Source organism: Corvus kubaryi, unplaced genomic scaffold, assembly GCF_017639235.1.
Source record: "Corvus kubaryi isolate FWS band 111438036 unplaced genomic scaffold, C.kubaryi_AGA036_p1.0 split1-131, whole genome shotgun sequence".
NCBI classification, from domain to species: Eukaryota; Metazoa; Chordata; class Aves; order Passeriformes; family Corvidae; genus Corvus; species Corvus kubaryi.
Genome location: NW_024582073.1, coordinates 8,793,077 through 8,813,513, shown reverse-complemented (window position 1 = coordinate 8,813,513; position 20,437 = coordinate 8,793,077). Strand labels below are relative to the sequence as shown.

The 20,437-nt window shown below is 35.9% G+C and overlaps 1 protein-coding gene across 5 annotated transcripts in view; it reads right to left on the bottom strand.

The window, feature by feature from the left end:
- PDS5A (PDS5 cohesin associated factor A) overlaps positions 1-20,437 on the bottom strand; it is a 93,243-nt gene that overhangs the window by 43,179 nt on the left and 29,627 nt on the right. For all 5 annotated transcript variants that reach the window (XR_006020458.1, XR_006020457.1, XM_042052918.1 and 2 more), the window contains exons 3-12: positions 17,754-17,957; positions 17,257-17,343; positions 16,372-16,469; positions 15,745-15,871; positions 12,284-12,364; positions 10,687-10,827; positions 9,528-9,643; positions 8,675-8,769; positions 7,659-7,804; positions 235-386 (exon numbers count right to left, since the gene is read on the bottom strand). Coding sequence is in view for 3 of the 5 variants with exons in the window: in XM_042052918.1 (XP_041908852.1) it covers positions 235-386; positions 7,659-7,804; positions 8,675-8,769; positions 9,528-9,643; positions 10,687-10,827; positions 12,284-12,364; positions 15,745-15,871; positions 16,372-16,469; positions 17,257-17,343; positions 17,754-17,957 (1,247 nt within the window). In the remaining 2 variants the exon portion in view is untranslated. The remainder of the gene's footprint in view (positions 1-234; positions 387-7,658; positions 7,805-8,674; positions 8,770-9,527; positions 9,644-10,686; positions 10,828-12,283; positions 12,365-15,744; positions 15,872-16,371; positions 16,470-17,256; positions 17,344-17,753; positions 17,958-20,437) is intronic.

Here is a 20,437-nt window from a genome sequence, read left to right as displayed (position 1 = left end):
TTAATGAAAATCTACCACCATCATAGATCTAGTCCCACCAATATATAAAAATGAATCCATGAAAAAACAATGCAACAACACTGAGTATCTGCATATATATCTTCATGATTATTAAACACACCATACATCAACCCACAAATACAGAATACAACAGCTTTCACAACATAAAGACATATTTTCAGAGTATCTCGCATCACGATACAATTAAAATTAGAAAGACTTAGACTGACTCACTTGTCATCAATGCTATTTTGATAATATATGTGCAAAAGTTTATCCTTTATCCAGCTCACTTTCTCTGCAGCATCTTTTCCAGCCTCAGCATGAAGACAATACTTCTTGTACAGCTGCGCAAGACCCATCATAGCTTCTTTTCTTACTCGCCACTTGAGAGGGAAGAAATGAAAAGAAGTTGGGGAATTGATTTTGGTAAATAAATAAATAAATCACACATACAAAACAGTAAAGATGTAGAAACATGAAAGACAAAAGAGCCACTTTCTGATCTATATTTAGACACTTCAAAAGCTGAAAAATGCTGTTTAAAACCTCTAGATGAGAATTTGCAAAGCCTACGTAAGGGTTTTGTTCCCAGTACTGTGCAGATTAAATATTGTCAGTAACCCAGAATCCAGTACTTCTCTGTGCTGAGCAAAGAACATCTGGGAGCTAGCCAGCAGAAAAGAAGTTAAGTACAGCTTAACATGCACGCCTGAATAAGTGTCTTACTGAGTCAGGATTTGGAAGGCTTATCTATTCAGAGACAGGCACAAGAGGTGGCAGACTTCTTTCTTCCCATCTTATAGCAGCCTTGCCTAGAAATGGGAGATCTGGAGCCTAGGCCGAGCCAAACCTGCTAGGGCTTGAACTCTTAGGCCACTTTCCAGGACAGTGGGAGTGGCCCATTTTGCTGAAGCCTTGAAGCAATTGCTCTAAGACTCCACGGATTAAGGAAAAAAACCCCCAGAGTACAACAGCTACAGGAGGAGTTCATGGGTTCTCACCCTTGCTTTTGGTGATCATACTTTATCCACTCAAATAAACAACAAATATCCCATTATTAAACAATTTACCAGACAAGATCCATAAGCTCTCCTATGCTGACCTGTGTACGGAATCATACAAGAACTGATTTGAGGATTAATTTAGACAGCATAGTGTCTCATGCTGAATGATTTACACAGAAAACCTCTGAAGAAACTTGTTTTCCCACATCATTTAAAAGAAATGCATGAAATTCAAACTGAAAGAGATAATTTCTTCCAGAACACACTAGATATCACTTTTGGCCTTGAACTCCCAAGGACTAACAACGCTGAGATCATTTCACCCTAAGAAGCATAAATGTAGATAGTATTATTCATACTGTGTATAACTTCCTCAATCTTGTTAAATGGAAGGCTTGTCTCAATAACACCGAAGTACTGCACATTTAATTTCTTAATAGTTTTGCTAAATGAATTCCTTTGCTTGAAGGGAAAAGAAAAGACAAATCTTGAAGATAATATGGCTTATGTCATCACAAGACACCACTGGCTGTTGGGAGTAGGTTATAACAGTAAGATGGGAAAAATGAACTTGTATTTTGTTACGCATTTCTTAACTATTGAAACTGTAAATGACAGGTCAAGATAGTAATGACTTTGCTAGAACATTACATAGTAATTCGTTTTCACAAAAGAGAAAAACTTTAACTATAAATAGATGTTATTGTTTAACTTTTCTGCAGGAATTTGTTCACTCCCACTGTGATCTAAAGCACACTTTAATGAAAAGAAAGGCTGTCATGGGTTGGCAAAGCATAGCCCCGGAAGTGCAAAGGGGTGTTTACAGCTTCCTCTGTGACCTGACAGAACCTATCAGCTGGCCAGTTTGAATATGGACAATTCTTCAAGCCACTTAAAGTTGTGACCGCCTCTGTGATGCACACTTAAGAATAGAAACCCTGAGGCAGAGCTCTCTCTTGTTTCCAGTGCTGGGACAGGTGGCTGCAGGCCCCATGGGGAATAAAAAGAGTAAGATGCTTCTGAGAATTAAAGCCAAAACAGCGGGCCCGGCCATTCTGGAGTCGATGGGCCCTGTTCCACCCGCGGAACCCTCCCACAGCCTTGCTGTGGGCAGCCAGAGCGGCTGGGCTCCCCCCCCTCTCCACTGCGATAAGCCACATTCCAGCTGCAAGGCCTAGGTGAGATTAACGCTTTTCTTGCTGTGAAGAGCTGAAAAACTAGGGAAGAGAAAGAGGAGATGCTTAAAGCTGAAATTCTGTTGTGAAGCTATGATATATCAGAGTACCCGTTGTAATTTCATGAAGATATGGGGGGGTGGAGTGTTCAACTTGTACTTGTGAGCAAAAGCACCTGCCCTGAGATAGGCAGATGCTGACGCAGCTGTAATTTCATGAGAAATTTGAACAGGGAGAGAGGGAAGCGATGAGGACTTTTGCTCCAAATGGGAAAGGAGAAAACCTCAGTTCCTAGAGATGCTCCCAAAGATTTCTTAGAGATGAAATGCTCCCAGAGATGGGTGAAAAGAACTTTTGTTTCTGAACGGCTCAACCTTAAAATTGTACCCCAAAAAACTTCAAGAGTGGACCCTCGAAAGCAGTTGTGGGAAAAGCTGCAAGCTGGGGCGAAGGGACTCACATGCGAGCAGAGAGACTCCTCCTCCTAAATGGACTGAACTAAGTTATTTGGAAGTGGGCGGCTGTCTCGTTGTGATAATGTTTTCATAGCACGAGCAGAGAGACTCCTCTTCCTAAATGGACTGAACAAGGTTATTATGGAAGTGGTAAACAGACTGAACATCTCAAGGGTTGTCTTTTTACATTGTCAGTGGGAGAAGGGAGGAAGGTGGGGGGAGGAGAAGAGTCCTGAAGGTGTGGTATTTTTTTTTCTTCTTTTAGGTCTGTTAATAAACTTCTTTATATTCTTTCAAGTTTGGTGCCTGCTTTGCGTTTCTCCTAATTCTTATCTCACAGAAGATAAACAGTAATGAATATCTTGGACCAAACCACTACACTAAATTGGTGTTTCCGCCCGGTTACAAACCCAACCCGCTACAAAGGCCTAAAAGGGAAACATTTTCAGAAAAGTATTAATACTCTTCTGCATTCAGATATACCCTTCCAATGCAGGTGATAGCTTCATCAGATCTCCTATAAGAGACAGGAAGGATGGCAAAACTTGTCAGAAAACGACAAAAAAAAAAATCCTAGAAATAATTCCAGAAAATTTAAGCCTAAAATGAAGGAATAACAAGGGGTTACAAAGGAAAGGAGGTTTGGATTGCCAACAGAATTCTGATTACTGAAATTGCTGTAGAGTAGACCTCAGAGCACGTAGAAAGGCAGTTTCAGACTGACAATAGGAGACACTGGACAAAACCCCTTAGAGAATGCTTTGAGACACCACGGAAGTAAGTCACTGAACAGGAGATACATGTAGGGAATAAAAAGAGTAAGATGCTTCTGAGAATTAAAGCCAAAACAGCAAATAAACAGAAAGAGGAATGTAATAATCAATTTCAAAGGCAGCATATGAATAAACACAGCTAACACAATTACCCTGATTTAATTAACAAAATAATTTTGATAACCTTAGCTTCCTTGGTTGACCAACATAATTAAATTCCTCCACTGATGACTGTTGGATTGATTTTTGAAAAAAATTGTTATTGAAAGTTCAATACAATCCCTTACCAATTAAAATAACTAACCTATTCCCTTCATAAACATCTTACAATTGTTCTCCATCATCTAGAAAAAGCCACAATGGTTTTCAGTACAGTTAAAACTAACACACATGCAGAAAAATGCGTAAAGAGGAACCAAAAATGTGAGTCTGTTTCTATGGCTCCTCAATCTATAGCTTTTGACTTCAAGCTGATGATGTGCAAGTCACTTCTCATGAAGGGCCAAAGTCTCTACTCCATAAAGGCTGTTGGGAGAAATGCCAATGAAGTCAGATGTCAAAACTCTCTTCTTAACTTTTCAGGTTCTTAAGATTATTCCAGTATAACAGAAAACAATGTTTTTGTTACTTGTTTTTAAAATGTCTCCTAGTTATTCTGAAAAGTGAAGATGCTGGAAAGACCCTTGAGACAGTGTTCCAAGGGAGCTTTGCTCAGAACAATTATTACCAAAGACTAGATTTCAGTTTTTGGGAAACATCTGTTACCAGAGTTACTTTTCCATCTGGAGCAATACAAATGGAATTGAAAACTACGGGTGATTTGAAAACTGCAACTATCATGCAGATGTCTATACAGATCAAGTCAGCTAAGTACACTCCTTAAAAAATTAAGTAGTGTCTTTTAGCCAGAAACTTTTACTCTAGAAAGTGTTAAGACTATCCTTACTAATACTGCGTCAATTAGAATATGGTCAGGAGAAAAAACAGATCACTTAAATGGTGTACCAGTTAGCACAACTTAATTTTTTTCCCTGTTTTAGAAAGATAAAAGGTAGAATTGAAATGACAGGTTGACAGTTCACTTCAGCCTGTAGGACAAGAATTCTTTTCATAGTAATAATGATACTCATTTGATAGGTGATTACAGGTCTAAAAAGATGAAGTCAAACAGATGAACAATCATCTAGGAGTCTGCAGTAGATGTGTCCAAAAGAAACCCAGCTACGAAGGGTAAATGCAGCCAGCAGAATAAAGAGTTCTTTTGAAGAAAAAGAATTATTAAAATAGGTATAATGCACTCTTCCCAGATCTGAGAAAATCCTACGCAGAAAACATAAAGATAGTTACATGGACATTATCAATGCTCCTCTCCCAAACTGGAGAAAAATCCTAAAAATAAAACAGATGAAAGTTTACAAGTCCTTGATCCTAATTTCATAACACTAATTACATATACAAAGACATCCTATATTGCTAAGGCCTACTTCAAATACTAAGTATTTGTTGTAGTCATTTCTAGTCTCATTTCAGTGCTCAATTTTATTTTCTCCTCAGGTTGTATTTTCATTGAAGCTCTCTCCAGAGATTTTTATAAGAGAAACATCATGTACAGATGAAGTTATTCTTCACTGATTGCCTGAAAAAGCACCTAACCTTGAAATGCAATATATCAAACCTATCGCTGGTGTGAAATGACTTAGTCAAACATATGAGGAACATTAAGTGCCATCACACTGGATTTAAAGCCACACAAAAAAGACCTAGCTCTGTAGAAATCAGTATTACAGCTGTGCAGTAATAGCTGACTGCCTCTTACTGACAGCAACATGCTAAAGGAGAACAGAACAGAGACACTGTGTTGAAGACACAGTAACAATTATCCCATTCTCACTAGGTGGAAGTCCCAGTGGGAAGTGGTGGTTATACTAAAAGTTTTTAAATCTCATAGTTGACCTTTTAGGCATGTTTAGTGGCTGAAAAAGAAGGAAGGTGATCTTGATCACTCCTGAGAAACATGCAATGTCAAGCTGCAAGTACAACTAATTGAAGAGCTGCTTTATAATAGCGAACATACTCAAAATCAGTATTTCTCTGTAAAGATGACATCCTTTTCCCAAAATCCATTATAGTAACATTCTCACTTAAAAGGGGAACAAAGCAATGTAAAATTATTTTGAAATAATTAAACTAACTAGCTAGAATGACATAGGGGCATCCTTTCTATAGCCTATTAAAAAAGAACAATAGTAAGGAAAAAAAAAAATCTACATGGCTACATAGCACAGAGAAGTCTGCTATTAAACATCACCCTTCAAAGAGCAAGGAGCCACATCCAAAAAAATGTTAACAGGAAACAGTATAAGCTCTGGCAAGTTGAAAGTAAATCCTTGATGAAGCATGGGCAACAGCTTCAAAATGAAGTTATTAAAAGCATACTAACTACACATCTTCATCAAAGCTTCCAGAAGCAGGAAGCCTTCCAGACCCTTTCTGAATGGCTGAAAGACAAACAGATTTGCTCCAGGAGAGACGTCTGAAGAGGTTTCCTAAAGTATCATTAAGAGACATTTAAAAAAAATTAATAAAGCAAGCAGGAACAAAATCATTAAGACCAGGTGGTATCCCATCTATGACTTTTACAGGAATTTAGACGTTATATACCGAATACCTATTATTCTATTATTGCAATCTACCAATGAACAGATTGAAGACAGCAAATATGAAAGAAACCAAAGGGTCTGAAGAGGAACAATGCGCCACTCATCAGAACATCTAATTTTGAATGGGCAAACAGGTTGAAATAGAACAGTAACAGAACAACAAAGAGCTGACACTACTGAAAAATAAGTTATGGAAATATGTCATTGAACTTTATATAATGGGAAGTTTTATCTTAAAAAAACCCCCAACTTTTAGCAAACGGAGAAGTACATCAGTAAAATGCATTAGGATCCCAAAAAAATTTCCAACAAAGTCTCATACCAGAGGGCCTTAGAATAAAAATTCTGTTGTAAATTATTATTAACTAAAACATAGAGGACAAGGGGTGGAAATAAATGACCAATTTTCACAAAGGAGGAGACAAAAGGAACCTATCGACAGAGTCAGAAAGGAATCTCTGACACTTAACATATGAAAAATTATTAGAAAATGAACTGAATAGTGTGTATAAAATTTAATGAGGTAGTCAGATGTAACATTATAAGGAAGAATTGCAGAAAAATGTCATGTTACTGAATTGTTACAATATGAAATGTAAGAAATTCAGATTAAGGATAGGTTTGCCCACCAGCATTAACTCTGCATGTACAGTATTTGGCAGTATATCATCTAAAGTTATTCAAGCAAAACACTGAAGTCAACGTGAATGTTTTCCAAAACCGTCAGCTCAGTGCTGGGAGAGAGTGTATGAGACAGATAGAATGCTTCAGAATAAGGAAAAAACTTATCATCAAGTGTGTATACCACATGGTGTGAACTGTGAATGCCATTACCAAGTCTGGTCACCTTAGTCCCAACAGGCTATAGAACATGCAGCCAAGAATGATCAGAAGGTATGCAATAATCAATTTGTGGGGAAGTTAACCAGGTGATTCTTTAGAATGGAAAACAAAGAACTGGAGAAGATATGGTATTCACATTTATTAAAAACAAATGAGTCAAAGACTGTCTATTATTTTATGTGGTCCAAGAACTCAGATACCCAGTCTAATTACCAGACAAGTTTAAAAACAAACAAGTGAAGCTACTTTTCCCAAACATGCTTTAAACTTGAATTTACTGATGCATGTGCCAGAGGCTTATAAAGTACTAATAAATTCAAGAAAGAACTTGATAAATACACAGAATAAAGTTCTGTTGAAATTTATTATGAATGTGGGCCAGTGGACTTAAGAAATCCTTAAATCACAACTTGCTGGAAGCCAAAATTGACCACTGTTAGAATTATAGTGGTTTATAGGGACCGTTGGTCTAAACATGTCTGACCATTCTTATGTTCTTACAATATGACTGTGTTTATCACAAGTCAGTGACCCTATTTGCTTGACAGCACTTGATTGATGCCACCATAATAGGGAATTTTCATTACGATGTTCTCGTAAGAAAATAATATTTTTCCCTACAGCATTCTTGTTAATAGTCAACTCTTAAGATTCTCTGATTCTGTGGCTTTGTTTTTTTTAATTTTAGTTTTACTAAAGTATATTAGAAGCAGGTAGTTGCTGAAAATACAATATTAACACTTACCCGTTTGTCTAGCGTTCTTTCCCTTACAAAGCCAAGCAGCTGGTCATTGACTAAAGAGAGATCTCTCTTGCCCGCAGTAATAATTGTAACAATAACATCATGTCGAATGGCTTCTTCTGGGTCATGTGATCTAACCTTCAAATATTCTGTTATGAGCAGAAACAAGAAAAATCTTGGCTTTTTTACATAGGTGTGATGTATTCTGATTTATTAATAATGTTAAAACAATTAAATGTCAGTCATATATCACAACCATGTAATCTATAAAATACAGAGCTACCCACAGGAAACATCTGTTCCGATGTTTTCTATGTTAAATATAAAACAATTAGATAACTGTAAGTATCAGAAGAATATAGAATAGCTTTTATGATAACCTCATTTGCAAGAAGCAATAAAGTGAAATAAAGTTGACTAGAATATATTCTAAGTAAAGGGGGTGAGGGAATAAAAAGAAATAAAAAGAGAAGAAATTCTCATTGCCAGAGTAAATCATAAATGAAAAATACTGACAATTGTTGTAGAATAGCTTGCATCAAAAAGCAACAGTATTTTCAGTTAAGCCTGAAAATCTTCTCATAGTTAAAATGATACTGTAGTGAAAGAGGAAACTTCATAGTTTTCATCAGCAAAAAGGCATTTTCTAAACTCAGTGGAAGAGAGTCGTGGGGAACACAGTGACTGGTTTTGAACGTAAAGTCAGGATGTTGCACCAATATTTGCTTTGCCTCACCAAAGTTTCTTTAGAACTTGAAATTACTTTAAAATTCATTCTGCAATGGGTAGCTTCTTAACCGCTCACTCTGACTAAGTCCACACAAAATCACACACTCCTCTCTTTCTAGTAACTAGCACTTGTCTTCAACAGAAATCAATTACTCAGCAGATACCTCTTCCATCCAGCATCAAGCACTGGACTTGATACATTTCAGAACTACACTGCTATGTACAAAAATAATTATACAGTTCCTTGCTCATTTTGAGCATTACTCTAAACCCCTGTATGAGCATCTCACCAGTGAGGTCTTTTGCTAAGTCTGGATGGTTCATTAAACAGTGACTGGCGAATTTCACACTCTCTAATCTCACAGGGACATGGATATCATTGAACCTAGAGGGATAGAAGATGACGAATGTTAATTTTTAATTAGCTTTGCAAATCAGTACTATTCTCTATGTAGTAACATGTGTTGATAGTATGTCCTATTAACAATTAGAATACTTTTACATGGCAAAATTATAGAATATAAATGTTCTGAATTTATCTCCATAATGTACCTCATACAAATATTATTTCTAATAAATTCAGGACTAAAATCAAAGAATGAATACGCTGTATGTGGATAAAACGTTGACCCAATGGATTTTGCCCACTGACTTCTGAACACAATTCTCCATGCAATGTCAATTGTGTGTATGTATAAAAATTATAGAAATGTAAATTGGCATCTAACACGTACCATTTGAAAACACTCACTTTTTAAAAAAATAGAAACTTCTACATTTACTTAAATGGACGTATCTCTTCACTCAGAAAGGTAAATGCCAAGCAAAACAGATAGATAGAGTTGCACAGTATGAAATTTCAGGCAGTGCTGGTATAACTATTGTGTAATTTCTGTTATGCATATAATGTGCTGTCTATCTAATTTATATGCCCCATAGCTGATAGCAATATAGCCGCAGCCCTTCAGGCTTCTTCCTTCTAAAATAAAACTGTATGCAGTTTTCTGTTTTGCAGGTCTAACAAAGTAACTTGTTCAAATACAAACAGTTACATCTTCTAAAAACACAATGAAAAATGCAATACTGTAAGAAAATTCACAACAAAAAGAACTGAAATTTGGAATTCTATCCCATTTCTCTTACCGCCCAAGAAAGCACTGCCAAAGAGGTCGATTTTGTGTGGCCAGATCAGAATCTTTGGAGCCAAAGAGTTTAGCCAGAAGTCGAACAACAGCCAAACGTTCTTCTCCATCATTGCTCTAAAAATCAAAACATGAAAAAGGAACTGTAAATAATTATCTGTAATATCTTAATAATAATTTCTGGCTTCCTTTTATTTCTGTTTTTTGAACAGATAGATTTAAAACTGAGTTTGAAAATATTTCTCATAATCCTCATTCTCTTTAATTATCTTATTGGATTAATATGAGGCAAGATATACAAATACCTATTAAGCTGATATATTACAGACACTGAATAGATGGCTGTGCTTGGAAAGTGCCTTCTTTTTCAGGAGCAAAAACCCATACACAATACTCTGACTAACATATTTGACAACTTCAACAATTAATGATTTAAGACATTCTTTAAAACTATTTAATGTGTGTGGAAAAGACACCAATTAAGATGTTATAAATAGATGTGCACTAATGAAAGCTACACATAACTTCACCAAATACCCATTTCTTGGTTACTTGTGTATGTTGCAGCCATAGCCTACATGTACATCCATCCATACAAAATTATTTCTCTTGTCCACTTACAATCTAAGGAAATACAAACAGCTTTTTAGTTAAAACTCCCACAAACCTCCAAATCAGGATAAATTAAGTATCTTCAAGGATTCAAAAGCAGTCAGCTGACAATAACAAATCTGATAAAATATTAGGAAATACTTCCCCTTATTATTAAAACATTATTTCATAGAAGAAAATTCTGCAAATCAATACTGAAGCTGACACATTTGCATTTCATAAGATAAGCCAACCACAGCCTAATTACTTTATAAATTTTGGGTGTAATCCAAAGATTAAGTACATAAAGCTTTTGCATGAGACTGCATTAATTTATCATTATAATGATTATATACATTTTTTGTGCATAATACATTTGCAAGCACAATAAGCACACAATTGTATACAGATTTCCAGTATCACTTCTTTAGTATTACATTTATCTTCAAAAAAAAGCAATAAATACAGAAGTTTTATCCCTCTAGTAGAACACTTATTAAATCTACAGTCCTGCATTTCTAATATCTCCAGAAATTTTACTGATTGTCCAAAGCTACATTGTAACTCACCTTCAGCTTGAATTCCAGCTGTGGCATGACAGACAGTAGTAAGTGAGGATCTATGGCAAAAAGCTCTTGGATCAAGTCAAACACATGTTCTGATAAGTCACTTACTGAAGACTTTCCCAGTACCAGAACCTGGTTAAAAAACTAAAATACAAACAATATTATGTAGTGTATTTTCCTTCATTAATGCAAACATTATTTTAAAAAATTATTTTAATGTAGTATCGTTAATGGTTTTATACTAATGGAAGACACTCAATGCACAATTTTTTCATTATATCAAAGTATTTCACCCTTACAATTTTGGCTCAAGCAAATTACCAACATCCTTCTCAGTTCAGTTCTATTAATTCTATCAAGATAGTTTAATACATGACAATTTGATCATTTCAAATCTCAATAACTATCTCCCAAGCAAAATTAACAGGTAATACAGAATTGTTAACTTAAAATGCATATTCATCCAGTAGAACATTGACAAAAAAAAAAATTAGTACTTTTAAGGAATTTTGTTGTAATTGAAACCCATTCCAACTGAAGATCATCAAATGCTGAAAAAGAAGGTTCTCTGCTTCAACTCCATTTTAAAGAATGTCAGAGGTCTTTATGTTATGTCTTGCAACATTTGACAAGTAATGTATCAGGGTCATTAGTGATCAAACAGAAACAAACCAAAGTAGCCTAAATTGTGAATAGTTTATTTTTTTATTTATATAAGGTATATTAAAATTTAATACTTCCTATTAGATACTGTGGGTTAATATTATTTAAGCAGTGCAAATGCAATAGCAAAAAAAAAATTACACACTTGAAAAAGAAAGTAAGGAGAATAGTATAAAACCAACTTAAAGGTTACTTTATGTACTATCCTGCTTCCAGATATGACTAATTAAAAAGCTTAAAAAACCAGGAGAACTGGAATGTAACTGTTAGTGAGACTCCTGAGCTTTTAAATACTTACTGATTTATGAATTTGCCTAATTCCCTTTTAAACTACTCTGAATTTTATGAATTCTATTGGTTTCAGAACCAAGGAAAGGCAACAGAATGGATCAGACCACACCCACCAAAGACTGCTGTATTAATAGGCAGAACATACAACACTCACATTCAACAAGAAGGAATTATAATTTGAAGGAAGCTTTGTAAAAAGCATAGTTCTTTTACTCTTTATGACTACAAGTCATAGGAAGTTTAGGAAGGGAAAAAAAAGCTAGCAAAGAGACTAGTTTGAAATGCTTCATCCTAAAGCTTGGTATGAAATGAGGCTGTCTTGGTTGCTGGACATATGAAGTATTAGTAATTCTTTTAGTTTTAATAGGATCTTTGGTGGTCACCTATTTTCACAGCCTGGATTTAGGCTGAACATTAGACTGAGATGGATAAAAATTAATTTCCTCTTCATTTATTTGAAACACTCCACATACTTAACAACCAAGCCAACAACATCCTATTTGGAAACGGTATTCTTGTAGTTGCATTACAAAATGTAGCTTCCATAAACAGTACTTAAAAGAATAAAAACCCCTACCACAATTCCAATAATTCAAGACAGTAACAAGAATACTTGCAGGTAATGTGGATTAATTAATTTACATACATTGGCAATACATGGTTCAATGGTCTGGACAGTCCTTTTCAACAGGACTTTTGCAAGATCAAACGCTTGTTTGTTAAGGTTCTGAAATAAAGAAAATATAATAAAATCTTACATTTTCACATGCAATAACAAATTTTGAAGAAACATTACCATACCTCCATACTCTGAAAATTAATGTACACCAAATTTGGAACTGAAAAATGAATGAATTTAAATTAGTATTTAAATGTGGTTTTGTTTGCCCCTCATACTCATTAGGGTTACACTCTGTAGCAAGTTCAGCCTTGTCTAGAGGGTAAAACTGCACTGACTTCTCCACAGACTGTACCATATGCTCTGAGACAGCCCACAGTGAGACTACAGAAAGCACCTACACTTGGGCAGAGTTAGCAATTAACTTTCCAAGTAAGCATTTGATTGTAACATGACAAACCTGAACATTGTTTATATTGCTCTTGAGCAAGAAAAATAATGTAACCGCAGATCTGAAAAATTTGACTGTCCAAGTCTGCACAAATCCCATATGCAGTATCTCATATCATCTAAGGATTAATGCAGCTTGGAGGGAGAAAAAATAGGAACAGATGAGCTGATTGCCCTGAAAATTACAAATCACTGCAGACAAAATGCAGGTAAAGCCTAGGGATGACTGATTCTTGGAAAGACGGTATTTGGCAAGTCTACATTAAGAACAACTCCCTCTTGTTCTTATAACTAATGAGATTACAAATACAGTTCACCAACAGACAGTAAAGAGAAACAAGTGGCCAAAGGCTCAAGTAAGTATCTCCTCAGTCTCTGAAGCGCTAAACTGATGGCTCATTATAGAAGACAGATATGTATAAACTCTTCTCAAAAAATATCCCAACACTTTCTCTCCAAATCAGGCCATGATTAAAATCTTGTTGACTGGTATGCTGGTATTAAACTAAAGGACTGCCAACCTCAAACTTTAAAATACATTTTCTATGGATCTTCCACACAACCAAACCAACAACCCAAATACACACCCAAACACAAAACACCACAATACCAAAGAACCAAAACAGCCTAGAAAAGTAATGTATATCTTGATCAAATAAACAGCTATTAATAAATAATAAACAAATAATCTGTTGGGAGAAGAGAAACCTTGTGGGTCTGGATTAGCCATGCTGTAGAACATGCAGAAGAAAATGCAGATTTTTAACACATGTTTTTAAGGAATAACTTAAGTAAAAGTGTGAAGAAAAATATTCACTGAATAGCACTGCTTTTGAAGTTACTAGAAAGGACTACAGTCTGAGGCCAAAGGTCTGAGCAAAATGTGACATATGCTACTGCTATTGAAAACCTGGATTTACTAGATGAGAGTCCCATTAGCACACATAGAGAACAATGTACACCACCATCGCTTTACTAAGAATGGACATACAAATTAATATAATCTAGATTCTGAGGCAGACTGTATATCATGTCTAACTAAAAACCAAAACCAGACTGCATTATCCAAAACGCATTATTTCAGCTTCTTTACAAAGAAACTTCCATCAAGTCTTGCCAGACTGATACTTTTCTTGCATCATAGCAGAGAATGACTGGTATTTGACTGCTTTACACAGACCTAAAAGCACTGCTACTGAATGCATTCTACAAGAGAATAAACTGTGCTCTTAAGGCTACAGGGCTTCTGATTTACATATCTAAAGACAAGCAATATAATCACAGAATTTTCTAGGGGATCTGTTCATGAAAGGAGAACATAGTTACAACAGTCAAACTCTACTAGGCAGATTAGACAAAGAACTGTTTGTTTTCTTGGATTTGAACTAACATAGTAAAGCAGTATTTTAAGTGCTGTTGTTAGAGGAAACAAAGTAACACAGACCAACATACTGACCAAATTACAATACTGAGCACTGACTTACTTGCTCAGTCCATGACCAAGAGCCGGTAAGAGTGGCACCAGTCCTCTAAGTGATACTATATATGCCTTACAACCCAATATTTACACCAAGTTTTTATCTCCATCTTTATCAGAGCCTTGCTTGAGAATTTTCTTCATGAGGCAAAACTATAACAATGTTAATGCTAAAAGATCACATTCACTTTTACTTTGCCTAAACCAAGTAGTCACAACACACTGTTAGGTTGTACAAGGTTTTACTTGGCCTTTGTACCCTCAGAGCAGCTTCCACCATTGTTAATAGCATCACCTGACATACATATTGCCACTCTCTGCTCCCATTCCTGGTATCTAATGCCTATAATTCATTAGAAGCAACTTACAAAGAACAGTATACTTTCAGAAGGACTCTTGTTACAAGAGGCCTCTCTGTGTCAGCAGTTTCAAAAGACATTATCTCACTGCTGTCAATAAAAATGATTTGATAGAATGGCATTCCTGTCTCATGATTATGACAGAAGGAATGCAAACTCATCTCAGACAATAGATACTTTTATATGCCTGATGAGATTTCGCAGGTAAATGACAATGGCCACAGCTTAGTCAATCCCATGCTACACATTTCCATGAATTCTCCCTCTTTATGCAACCAAAGGAATAATCCCTGCTTTTATGTACTAATTTAACTTTAATTATGTAGTCATGGAGGGACCTGCCTTAATTTTTGTTGCTATTTTAAATTAACAAATGAACAAACAGAAACACATAGTTGGTAATCAGAGCACAGTTCATCTGCTATAACTAATAACTGAAACTTACAATACTCCATACTATTTTTGGTGAGCACAAGTGTTTTAGGAAGGGAATTTTCTTGGTCAATGTAAGGCATCACCAGCCTGCATCTCATTTTCCCTTATTTCACAGCTGAAGGAGTTCTGTTTATTCTCTTTTCAAATCTATTAAGGCATTACAGAGATGGTACTTTAAAAGCTCAAGTGCAGACTCAGTGACACCCTCTCTGAGGAAGAGCTTGTATAAAATTCCTCTAGGAAGGGGAGAGTGTGTGTGTGTATTATGTGTCACTTTGTCCCTTTATAAGTGAATTAAATGGAGAAAGACAATGGAAGGGGTGGGCAGCATAACTAGGAAGGTGGAGCAAAGCTTGACTGGCAAGCTGAGGAGAACAGCAAGGCACCACAGAAGTCTTGGGGATATCTTCCCCATCGCCCTTTTTTCTAATTAAAAAATACTTCACATCTTCTCTATTAAAAAAACTCCAACATATCCCAAAAGCAAAACAACCAACTATGCACATATCCTCAAGATACAATGTTTACCTATTATATTTGCTTGAAAACACTTTATTTATGTTTCAGTACAGAGATCCTGAGGTGGCACAATCTCTTTGTGTCCATATCTAGACACAGCTAATGAACAGCACCAGGCAATTCCCAAATGAATGTGAGAAAATAAAACAGTCATGATAGCTAAAGTGTATAAGAGATAAACATGCAAAAGGTAATAAGACTTATTGTTATTATAACAGTATACTATGAGAATGTTTTACTTGGCAGACCTTGTGTGCAGGAATGAGGTTAATCAAAATTGAGTCCAGCAGCTCCTGAGTTACTCCATCGCCTTCCATGATGATAGAACTCATCAAATCCAGCATATGCATTTGTACCTTCTGGTTGTGGCTATTACTAAGATCATAAAAAATATTACCAATATGAAATTCTCAGACCCTGACAAATACTAACAGTACAATCAAGAAACAATATCTAATACCACAAATATATGTCCAGTTTGCTCTCCCTTACATTCTCCACATCTCAAAACTATTTTATGTGCCTTTCCTCTCTTATGGAAAGGTTCAAAAACCTAGAACAACCTAGCTCTGCTTAAAGAGAATCAAAATAAAAAAAGGACAGTAACAACCAATATAAAAACGTAGATAAACTAATCAGAATGAAGTGTACTGTTGTAACATGGACAACAAATTTTAAAACACATTTACTTTCAGACACACACCCCTCCATAATGTCAGCAGTTCACATTGATTTTCTTTCCCTGTAGCTCTTTATTTAGAAAAATAAAGACTTCTGCTCAGACATATTTATCTGTAGACTATGCTATGATTCAGTCTACCCCCAAACCTGATGTTATTTTGACAGTTCAATATAATGGAAGTGATTCAACTTACTTGATAACTGAAAAAAGAGTCCTAAAAAGCTGAATAAAAATTTCATTGCAATCTTCCAACTCAAAGCAGATGTTGTAAGATTTGACCCAAGCTAAATTCTAGAACAAAAATTAGGATATTCAGGCTAGTACAACTTCACATTAAGTCACACAAATATAATCATGTTAGTTACATTTTTTTTTCTATTTAAGGAAAAATAATACACAATAGATGCAAATGCTTTGGGGAAAGAGACTGGATATTTGCTTTGCACATAAAGAGCACCTAACACAGAGGGGCTTTGCAAGATATATCCAGAAAAAACTAAATACAGAATAATCTGATTTCTTAAGTATAAAAGCTGATTGACAGAATGGCAATATAGTAAGACCCTATTTTTTCTTCATGCTGTGAAACAATACAATTTAAAACATCATGTTTTAAACATCAAGTATCTTGTTTAGAAATGAGATATTATTTCTAAAAGCACATGGAACCCCACCACTCAGTTATTGTCAAGAGTATGGTTTTGCAATGTTTTTAAAGCAAAAACCTTACATTCCTTCTCCCATCCCCAATATAGACACATTTGCATTTTAACCAGCATTTGAAATTTTCTCTCTTAATAAAAAACCCTCAATGTATGGAATTGTAGGATAAAGGCTAAATGTTAATAAATACCAATTGTTTTAACATGTCCTCAACTACAGACTGATGAACTAATTAAATGCCAACAGCATTATAAGTATTAAAAGAAGCAATTCACTGAACTTTAATGAGACTGGTGTGATTTACAGAATAAAAGAAATTTGCCAGGCATACTGGCACATCAGGAGAAAGACTGATTACACTTGTTAGGCTTACAGAGCTAATACCATCTACTGAAAGTTACAACTATTGTGTTACCTCTAATAAGTAAAAGTATCTGTTAAATTGAGGGCTCTTCGTGTCCTCCAAGCCTTTTAATTGTCTTGTAATAAACAAGAATATGTCCTGTCAAAAAACAAAGTTTACAAGCTTGATTCAACAGAAAGTAAAAATACAATCCTTTACTAGTGACATCTACCTACATTTTCAAACTCATGAGAACATTAAATTGTCTTCTTTAGGCACTGACAGAAATCTATCACCAACACAAATACTGGCCATCTAGCATTCCTTTACACATCTCTGGCCCTTTAGTATCACACTGACTTACAGGATTAAAGAAACGTCTCTTTAATAAAACTGAAAATCAGTATACATGGGAATAAAAACATTTTTTTCTGTTGGTTTTTTGGGTTTTTTGTTGGGGCGGGTGGACTGTTTGGTTCATTTGGGGTTTTTTGGGGGAGGGGGTGGTTTATATTTTTCTCAGTAAGAGTAAGGTAGGAGAAAAGCCTTTAGTTTATGAAGCATTTTACCTTAAGTTTGTCATGGGAAGTATATGGAGCTTCAGGAGCATAGATACGAAAGATATCAGCCAAGCAACAAGCTACAAGGAGGCGCACATCTTTATTGGGATTCCTGAGGAAGAATTCAGATGCAAGGTGCAAGGCTAATGGGAGATACTGCTGCTTCTCATCTTCTGAGTCCTGGTCCATATCCATGAAGGTTTTTACCACCATCTGAAAAACACCAGAAAAAAAAAATTGAGTTCTTTCTGCTTTTATTCCTTATTACTAAACAAGACTTTTTAAAAGGATGAAGTGCTATCAATGTATGTTCTGCTGCATAATCACAGTTAGTACTTGTACAGTTAGGATAAATATGAGAAAAAGGGAAGTGTTAATCTGATACTTAAAGGTTTATTGATATTTTAGATTAAGACACTGAGAACCACTTTGCAGTTCTGCTTATTTTGTCAATCTTGACCTGGAGTACAGCTCAGAAACTGCTGTGCACAGATCGAGGTTGGAGATGGCAGAATCTCTTCCTCAAAGCAGTCCCACTGCAATTCCAAGTGAGGACTCACCTCAGTATGAATAGTGCAAGGGGCTATACACATGGCTACAGTACAATGCAGCTGCTTTAGAGCTGTGCCAGGACTAGAGGAGCCTAAGAAGCCACTCTTAATACTCTGCCTCTATTGAGGCACAGACCTCACAAAGTACTTTATATATGCACAACCTTTTTATCTAGTTTAAACAAACTAGATACTGGATAATTTAATCCCTCATGTAGAGTAAGTCTTAACACTACAGATCTACTCCTTCTGCATACTCAGAGCTGCATCTTTAGCCTTATCAACACTATGTTAAAATCTAACCACATGGTTTTCTTGTTTCTTCTAGCACAGCTAAGAACTAATAATTGCTATGAAATGCCACCAAAATAGTTTATTTTTAATTATTACACAACCCCAGTTAATTGAAGCTTCTCAACACAATGATTCGGCAAAACTGAAAGTAAGAATTAAGTTTGAAGGAATAAAAAGTTGCAGATTTAACTTTTGGAATAGTGTCTGTTAAAGGATGAGAATGACTTCTAGGATGTCAGCACAGAATAGGCAGATGTGCCAGAGACTCTTAGTAGCACCTTAGTGAAATCAGTCTTTGTTCCATTCCTCCATGTCACTTGAGCATCCTCAGAGTTTTTAAAACTGTGAAGGACAGCCACACTGCATACCAACAGGATTTGATATGCCCACTACAGACACAGTATACAAAGTACACACAATAGACATACAAGAGAGAACACAGAATGATAAACCTTGATGGGTCAAATTCACCTCTAAAATAATAATACTAAAACACAAAAGAAGACTGAGCTCACACAGCTAATAAATACATCTCTTACTCTAACCAGATTTTTTTTGTTATGGTGTCATACAAATGATTCTAGTGTTGCTTCTCCATTATTAATCATGTCCCTGCCTCCAACATGAAAGTGATGTCTTTAAGCTTTCTCTCCTTCCTGAGTTTTGAAATATAGTTTTAAATCCAGTAGATCTTATAAATTAAAATAAATGTTTGACAACAACCTTTCCTATAGTACATTACTTAAAAATCCTCCTCCATTTCTATAAATGTACAAGTATAATCCAATTTGCCACAAAGACAAAAAAGAGGAGACAAGAACACAGAGGAGAAAAACCCTACACAGCAACAAACAGAAAAAAAGAGAACTTTACATCTACAGCCCAGAAAGATACAATTTGTATCTTATTGGTCCATTTCCTTAAAAATATTCTTAAGCTATGTTTTAAAACCATCCTTCTACTGACAACTCAGGTCTGCCTGTTACAGGGCCATTTGCCACTGTGTCCTGGGGTGCATCAGGCACAGCACTGCCAGCTGGTCAAGGGAGGGGATTGTCCTGCTCTGCACTGGTGTGGCATCACCTGGAGTCCTGGACAGCTAAAAATTGACCTGCTAAAACAATCTGCTAATGAAAATGAAAATCTAAAATAAACTCAAGATACAAAAGGCTAAAAAGCCAAATAATTTAAGGTTTTTAATGTCCAAACTGGAAACCACTCATTATCATGCTAAGACAGTTTTTATTCCTGAAAAATGTGATCAAACTGTAACAGGAACTCACTAATTTTTCAAATTACAGTAGCACTGTCTAACTGAAATCTGGTGTACTAGTTTGAAAACAAACCAGTGGGAGGCACTAAGTCAGAATAACAATTTAATGGAAATTAAAGAAAAGGGGAAAAAAAAGGTAAAAGAAAACACTGTCAAACTGACAGAGTCAAGGTACAACCTGACACCCTGTTAGGCAGGGTGGTGGTAGCAGTCTGGCAGAATGGTGGCTGCAGTCCTCTGAAGCGGTGATCCTGTAGTAAAACAGTCTGCTCTTCCTCAGGAAGTCCAATGGTGGCTGTGTAGCTCCTGTCCTCTGGAAATCCAGTGGGAAGCCGGTGTCTCTGGTGTTCAGCCTCAGATTATATCCACGATGGGATGCTTGGTTCCTCCCTCTGGGCGGAGCATCTCACAATGGGGTAACGAGTCATGAGGCCAAGTGTTGATTAGGCTCATTAACAGGAGAATAGTCCGGAGGGAGTTATCTCTGAGTCAGGCGGCAGGACAATGATGGGCAATTAACAGAAAGATAGTCTGGGGGGAGGAGGCAAGGAAACACTGCCCCACCTGGTTTCAAC